Source organism: Alosa sapidissima, chromosome 23 (assembly GCF_018492685.1).
Source record: "Alosa sapidissima isolate fAloSap1 chromosome 23, fAloSap1.pri, whole genome shotgun sequence".
NCBI lineage: Eukaryota > Metazoa > Chordata > Actinopteri > Clupeiformes > Clupeidae > Alosa > Alosa sapidissima.
The window spans coordinates 8,799,785-8,808,434 of NC_055979.1; the positions used below are offsets into that span (position 1 = coordinate 8,799,785).

An 8,650-nucleotide genomic window follows, 5' to 3' on the forward strand; every position below is an offset into this window, starting at 1 on the left:
CTCCCACAGGACCTATGGAACACAGGCATAGGTTTATTGTGCATGCGCAGTTTTGCGCACGCGCATGCACACACACACACACACACACACACACACACACACACAGTAAAGTACCTATCTACCCATCTATGCCCGTCTATCTTGCCATAATTCCAGAGACGTGCAACCACAGCCATGGCAGTTAGTGCTCCCCGTTTGACCAGTGTGGTCTGGATAAACGTGTGTGTGTGTGGAGGGGGGGGGGGGGGGCAGTGAGTAAAACTTGTCAGAACTTCATTGCCGTGACAATACAGGCGGTGTGTGTGTGTGTATCAACAACAACAACAACAACAACAACAACAAGCTTTGACCACAACATTGCCATCACAAACACAAACCCCAAACTGGGCCAAAACGATGAGGATTGCTTCATCACATGGCGTCTCACATAACGTCGTCTTTCCTTCTCCTCTCGTTATGGAATCACACGTGCGGAAGAAATCATTATGCAACAGTTGGTCAATTAGGGCCAAATGGTGCTGCGTAGCCTTGCACAGAACAGAGTGGCGTGGAGAAGGCCAAATGGTGTGTGTTTGTGTGTGTCCTGCTAATCCCACGAGCCTGTGGGCACTGTAACGCATGCTGGCTCACGCATGAGCTACATAAGGGAGTTCCATGCCAGAATGAGTAAATAAAGAATATTTATTAAAGTAATATACGAAAAAGTCAGTGTAGTGAATAAAAGCAAGGTGTAGTGTGAGTGTATGTCTAGGGATCTGTTCAAACAAAACAAAAAGACGACGGTCGAGAGGAGAGGAAGCCCATCTGCGCTTGGAACCCAGGCCTTCAAATACAGGTGCTCATCAGGGCAATACCAAACACCTGCACATCTCGGGCAACCTGCTTCACACAGAGACAGACAAACATGAGCGCAAGTGGGCGGGGCCAGTGGAGACCCGGCAGGGTCGTAACACCCCCCCTCTTAAGACAGACGACCACAAAGTGAGCTGTCTGACAAGTAAACAAACATCCAAAAAAAAAAAAATCACACTAGAAACAATCTTTCTCTCAATATCAAATTACTAGGGTATAAAGGTCACAGACCCACCAACCATCACCAACAGTTGTAACAAGTAGGTTCTAAATAAATCACCATCCATCCACCAGTCAAAACTATCCCACTAACACCCCGTTCCCCCCCAAACCTCCATGTCCAGTAGAACAAGCAATTTCCCGGCGCCTGGAAAAAGCACATTAAGGACATACTGGAGAGAAGACATAGGAGAAAGAGAAGATGCGTGAGACAAAATGACAGGACATCAGGCTCAATTTCCATCATCCACTGAACGGGACAACGCATCTGCAATGACGCCATCACGCAAAACATGACACTTTTTTTCCAATGACCTTTTCCATACAATAATGGCAACTGCTCTCACCAGCTTTATTTTGGCCACCCTGATCTCGTTTAAAAGCATTAAAACATCTGGGGCGAGAATCTTCGCGACTGAAACCTTGAGGCCAATCGTCATGACTAAAACTCTGAGGCGCATGATCTCTGAATTTACTCTTATGGGTCAAAACAAACTCATCCGCTAGAACCGCGGCTTCTGCAGCTGTTTTAATTTTATGTTCGTTTATGTAAGTAGCAAGTCTGTCTGGAATTACGTTTTTAAAACTGCTCTAGTACAACCAAATTGCACAGCTCCTCAAACGTCTTCACTCCTTCAGACGTACACCAACGCTATAAACAAACTAGTCAGCTCACGGGCAAGTTCAGTATGTGTTTGTCTCTCCCCCTTCTTCCAATTCCTAAATTTCTGTCTGTAAGCTTCAGGAATAAGCTCAAAAGCCTTCAAAATAGCCCCCTTTGCAGCTTCATAATTCTTCCGTTCCGACGCACCAAGCGCAATAAAGGCCTCCTGAGCGCACCCCCTGTTATCACGGCCTGTAACAACAGAGTTCGTTCAGCGTCTCCCCAACCTCGCTCACTGGCAACATTTTCAAATAAAGCAAAAAATACATGGGGTCGCTTTCGTTGAATTTCGGCAGAAATGTTATCATAGTAGACAAGTTTGACTCAGATGTATTAGCTGATTGGGCTGGCCATTTACCTGCTGCCATCAACCGAAGTCTCTCAGTCTCATTCTCTAACTTGATGCGCTGAAGCTCACTTTCTTTTTCCAATTAGCGCTGCCGTATTTTTAATCTCATATTCCAAAAGACGCTCTTTTTCCTTTTCCTCGGCCTCTGATTTACGCTCCATTTCTCGCTCAGCCGCTTCCAATTTCAGTCCTCGTTCCGTCTCTTTAGCCCTTTCGGCCAATTCTCTTGCTGCCAATCTATCGCGTTCGATTTGTAATTCAATAAGTAGACCTACCTTTTGTTGCTCAAAAGTTAAATGAACAGCCTGAGGAGTCAATGTATTTGGGGCAGGCTGCTCAGATAACTCATTCATCGAAACGACTTCCATCTCATTAAGTCTCTCTAATACTAATATTTGCAATGTTGCCTTTTTGGCCGACTTCGGAAGTTGAGACTCAAAACAATACTGTTCAGCGACTTTACGCAACTGGTCTTTCGTTAGACCAAACAATTCATTTTCATTCGTCGGAGCAGCAAAAAACACTAAGATTCTCCATTCAAATAACAATCTAAAAGTATTCCGATTGTCATAGTACAACAAGCTTACTCAAAAAATTCATGAGAAATTCGAAAGCCCTAATAAATCTACCACAACCCCCCCCCCCCCCCACCCCCCACCCCCCACCAGTCACTCGGCGCCTGAAAGCACAGCGGAACACTTTAGCCTACTTATACAGAGAGTGAGCTGCCCGGCATCTATCTCGCCACAAATGCCCTGAATATTTCCACCCCCTACATCTTCAGTGTGCCCACCTATAATTGAACCGATAAGCAGTTCCCCCACGTTCGACACACTACTTAAGTTACAAGTTAACCAACACAAAAAAGTTTTAGGCGTCTCACCTAAGACCGGGTTTGCACGTAGCTCAAAAGTAACTTACCCTATTAGGTTCCGCCAGGCCTCCCGACACCAAGAAACATCGAGGAAAAAGCGCACGAAAGGATTAACCCTGCAGCTAAGCACAGGATGCCAGCGGAACTCCCTCTCCCGTCGTACCAAGCGTACACCGGAAAACAGGTAATCAATTAAGCTCATTAACAAAACAAAACAAAACATGGAACTCACCAAAAAAATCCCTGTGCGTAAGGCACATCTAATCACACAAAACCGGAGTTAAAAAAAATTGTTATCGTGCGTCTAAGAGGGAAAAAAAATCTTACCGACCTAGGCACGATTTCCAAATTCAACTCCCGGACGAGCCCCCACATGTAACGCATGCTGGCTCACGCATGAGCTACATAAGGGAGTTCCAAAAATAATTCAGTGGAAATGCATGGATTCCAGTTTCTTCCAGTAGCAGCAACTGGAATCCATGCATTTCCACTGAATTATTTTTTGGAATCTGATACCTTATCATACCTGTTCATTCTTACTCGTTGCTCGATTTATCGTGACTAAATTCAAGATGGCTGTAAACGCTAAACTTCGTGAAGATACTGTCTGTATAAATCGTCTTGTAAGTAAACTACCAGTGCTTTTTCAAAGTTCTCAATGTCTCGTTTTAAATGTCAGGGCCCTCGGAAGTCTACCAATGAAGTGTGGAGATACATTGAGCCTCGTAAAACAGTGGTGTAAAACAGTGATTTATTTGCATGGCTAGCCCGATGCCGAAGCACCACTATTGAAAAAGCTGTTGGTAGCATCGGCTAACTAGCGCCAGATTTTGGAGTGCAGGGGACAAGCCGAGATGGGCTATGAGACATACGTTCACACTCTGTATCATGTTTGAATACACTTTAGGTCAATATCACACCGGAATTCTCCTTTAAAGGTGCTGGACCATGAAGGGATGAGAGGGACTTGATGTTTGTGTTGTTTTAAAAATCAAGTGCAGAGCATCAAACCGGACACGGAGGTTGAGTCAGAAAAGCAAAATAAAAACAATAAAAATCCTCTTAAGCACAAAAACAAATAGTTAAAGCTTCTAGACATGGTGTATGGCCAACATGACGAGAAGAGAAGAGAAGAGAAGAGAAGAGAAGAGAAGAGAAGAGAAGAGAAGAGAAGAGAAGGACACACTGATGTACTTGTCTGTGTACTGTAGGTGTGTTTTCTGGCCTTGTTGAAAAGGACAAAGGAGGGGTGTGTGGGTGTGTGTGGAGCACTGGAAAAGCATGAGGAAGGGTATGTGTGTGTTTGTGCTTGTGTGTGTGTGTGTGTGTGTGTGTATCAGTGTGCGTAATCATGGAGAGCGCTGGAAAAGTGACCACTTTGTAGCGATATGTAAAGAGACCTGCCAGGCTTTGTGTCTCTGGGACAATGAGTGAACCGGTGTACAGCTTACAGAATAACCTGGACTGAAGCTACTGTGAGACAATCACACACACACACACACACACACACACAAAGGGGGAAAAAAATCCCCACCCACGGAGTGGAACATACAACCACGACAGACAGACAGACAGACAGACAGACAGACAGACAGACAGACAGACAGACAATCTTTCCATCTGTAACACCTGTCAGTTATTGCACTTCTTTGGTTCGTCATTGGTTCAGGCTCAGAGCACTTTCCAGGAAGTCAAATGATGGCGGAAATGTCAATCATCAATTTCTACTTCTCATTTTTAAAGAAGAGAAAACAAAATCCCCCCACACACACCAGCCACATCCTCAATGTATTATTCAAACTCTTACAAATCCCCTGAGCTTCATTAAGTCAGAGAGTCTCTCTATCGCTCAGTGACACACACACACACACACACACACACACACACACACACACAGACAGACACAAGTCAGGAGTCCATTTGCTCAGGCGAGTAGCACTGAGCTCTCTTCACTCAGCCGGACATGACACGACACCATCCATGCCCCACAAGAGAGGCCCCTCTGTTGCCACCCCCCCCTCCCCACACACACACACACACACACACACACACCAACCCCATCACACCCCTCCACCAGGGTGTCTCTGTCTATCGCTCTCTTTCTCCCTCCCTCTCTCTCTTTATTCCCCGCTGGGCTGAGAACAGTGGGGCCATTATGCAGATTTGTATTCAGTGCCAGTGCTGCCCAGGCCAGTCATTCAAACGCAAGAGAGAGAGAGAGAATACAGGACAGACAGAGAGAGAGAGGGAAGAATGGATACAGGACAGACATGGAGAGAGAGAAGGAGGGATACAGTCAGAACCAGAGCAAGAGAGAGAGAGAAGAATGGATTGAGACAGAATGAGAGGGAGAGAAAAAAAGATAGAGGGAGAGACAAAGATAGAGAGAGTGAGAGAGGAGGGACAAAAGAGAAAGAATGAAGTTGAGGTAGAGAGAGAGAGAGAGAGAGATAGAGGGAGAGACAAAGATAGAGAGAGTGAGAGAGGAGGGACAAAAGAGAAAGAATGAAGTTGAGGTAGAGAGAGAGAGAGAGAGAGAGAGAGAGAGAGAGAGAGAGAGAGAGAGAGAGAGAGAGGAGAGAGAGAAGAGAGAGAGAGAGAGAGGAGAGAGAGGAGAGAGAGAGAGAGAGAGGAGAGAGAGAGAGACTGGCATGGGGTGCTGGGGTGCTGGGGTGCCCCCCCCCCACACACACACACTCTTCCCAGCACTGCCCCTGCTCTCTCAGCTGGCGTGTGTGTTGCCCTCACCACCATAGAGGCTGGAGCAGTGTGTGTGTGTGTGTGTGTGGAGATGCCCGCTTCCCTCTGGTGAAACCGCAGCCAGCTGCTGACATCACTTCTGGCTGCCCAGGGGGGGGAGTTCTCTTCTGCTCTCCGTTTTCATGTTTAATAACACCAGATACATAACACGGTTTCGCTATGGGTCTGTGGACTTGTGTGTATGGACACACACACACACAGCATGTGAAAAGGTCATGGGGATCAGGCCTTATACCCTTGCCACACACACACACACACACAGTCCCTTCGCTGACCTTTGCCAAGAGATCTCCCAGTGCAGCGGCCTGTCAGATGAGCTTACTTCTCCACTCGCATCCAGGCCACTCGTTAAAGAACACACACGGTCTGGAATATTTTGCAGTGCCACATAAGTACAGAAGTATGTGTGTGTGTGTACACGCAAGAGACGAATCAGTGACCAATCGAAGTTGACACGCTCTGATATGGCCCCACTAGGACTGTACGAAGCAAGTCTCTGCTCATCTTCCGCAGGACTGATCAAAGTCCACGGTTCTAATCTAATTTACCAGTGCCTCTTCATTTACCAGTGCCTCTTCATGTACAAGTATTCATTGCAACAGAATGGGGTATAACATTCAGGTTGCAATGCAGAGGAGACCTTGACTAACAGCACTGCGGTCCTTGATATCTGTCTGACTGCTGACCGCTCTGACTATGCACTGTGTAGTTGTATGGGGGCAGCGTCCAGCAACCGCAAGGCTGCCGGTTCGAGGTGTCTTTGAGCAAGACACTGAACCCCAAACTGCTGCTGGTGTGCCTTGCATGCCAGCCTCTGCCATTGGGGTGTGTGTGTGTGTGTGTGTGTGTGTGTGTGAGTGTGAGTGAGAGAGAGAGAATGTGAAGAGTGAAATTATAAAGTGCTTTGAGTGTACAGAAGAAGTGGAAAGCGCAATATAAAACACAGTCCATTTAGCATTTTCCCATATGGTTGGTGTCAGTCTGCACCCTGCAAAAAATGTAAGGAAACCCTTCACTGCAAGATAGTGCCAACAATGTCCCCAAAAGGGGACCCAGTAAAGGGGTCACGCTCCAGAATGGCTGTTTGAAGAAACAGCTGGTGACTCTCCCTGAGCACACATGGACTATGGGGGGGAGGGGGGGGGGGGGAGCGAGAGAGAGCGCGAGAGAGAGAGAGAGACCCCCCATGACCTACTGACGGGGGTCAGTGAGACAACTGACGACAGCCACCAACCTCCCCCCACCACCACACACACACCCGTCCCTATTTAATTCTGCCATGGGACAGGGCAGGACTGTGCTGGATGTGTGTGTTTGGCTTTTATTTAGGGGGTTATTTGGGATCCACACGGCTCCAAGAGAGAGCACACACACACACACTAAAAAAAACCTTCAAAACCTCACTGCAACAGTGGAAGATCACAAATACCCTGAGAAGACAGGCCGTGGAGAGAGAGAGAGAGAGAGAGAATGAGAGAGAGAGAGAGAGACAGAGACAGAGAGAGAGAGAGAGAATGAGAGAGGGAAAGGGTGGGTAGGCAAGAGAGGCAGAGGGAGAGAGAGAGAGAGAGAGAGAGAGAGAGAGAGAGAGAGAGAGAGAGAATGAGAGAGAGAGAGAGAATGAGAGAGAGAATGAGAGAGAGAATGAGAGAGAGAATGAGAGAGAGGGAAAGGGTGGGTAGGCAAGAGAGGCAGAGGGAGAGAGAGGGACAGAAAGATTTACAACTCCTACATTCCTCGGGACAACATGCATTGGGCTCGGCCCAGAAGTTTCTCCCCTCTGCTTCCCAGGGGTCGGCTCTTCCAGAGGAAAAACATCCAGAGTCGGAGAACAAGACATTTCCAGGCCCGCCACGCTCTCGCAGGCGCACGGAACAAACGTTTGGCCAATGAGACACACGCGCTGCCTGCCAGACAGAAGCTCATCGCCATCGGCAGTGCCATCAAAACTCACCCCCACACACACACACAGTCTAACAAGAAAAAACAGCTTCTTCACTCTCGAGTCACAACTGCCACATGAGATCCAGACTTCAGGTTATGCTGCTCAGTAAATGCTGCCATCAGTAGCCCAAGGCCAACAAATTCACGACTCTGCTACGTGGTGAATGCCAGCAGGGCTATATTTAGAGTCCTCTGCGGTCTAATAAACTACACTTTTACTGTATTCCAAATAAAAACTAAAAGACATCAAGGCACCGTTTCATAGTCAAGCAAAACATAAAAGTGAAGAGAAGAAAAAGATTGTATGTGAGAGACGGGGGTGGGGGGGGGGGGGGTGGTGTTGCTCTTTAGCTCAATCACAGGCTGTTGCATAAGCATGTGCATAAACATTTATGTATGTGTGTGTGTGTATATATATATATATATATATATATATATATATATATATATATATATATATGTTCACTACCTCTGTGGCCTGACAGAGACCTTCCTTTGATTCAGGTAGAGTCATTCTGCAGGCCTCGGCCAGCACGAGAAGGTTCCAATTATGACCGGCTCCATGCCCCTCCATGCCTATGGGCCTGCAGCAGGCCAACAACACCATGCGACCCGCAAGCCCCCCAGACACCCACACCCACCGAGGACTGTGTCCATCTCTCAGCTGTCCAGCCAAGCACACCAGGTGCTCCATGGGGACATGGGTTGGTCGACCCCAGGCGCAGCCTCTATATCACAGGGAAACAAGGTTGGGACAGCCAGAAGGTCTGGAGTACTACACAGTACTACAAAGACACAAGGATGAGACCAGGACCAGGTTTAATGGCCGACACCAGCACTGGATCACGCAAGTTTACTGAAAGGCACAGGGCTGAGACCAGCAACAGGGTTTTAATGTGAGGAGCAGAGGGTTGAGACCAGCAGCAGAGGCACACTGATTTAAGGTTAAAACTAAACATTACTTTGTCAGTTAAACAGGAAATCAAAT

At 47.3% G+C, this 8,650-nt stretch overlaps 1 protein-coding gene across 1 annotated transcript in view; it reads right to left on the minus strand.

Moving 5' to 3' along the window:
* The window catches only part of ptpn4b (protein tyrosine phosphatase non-receptor type 4b), a 62,769-nt gene extending 54,413 nt beyond the window's left edge, over positions 1 to 8,356 (minus strand). The window contains exon 1 of the mRNA XM_042081631.1: positions 8,304 to 8,356. Coding sequence (XP_041937565.1) covers positions 8,304 to 8,356 — 53 coding nt within the window. The remainder of the gene's footprint in view (positions 1 to 8,303) is intronic.
* Positions 8,357 to 8,650: the final 294 nt, after the last annotated feature.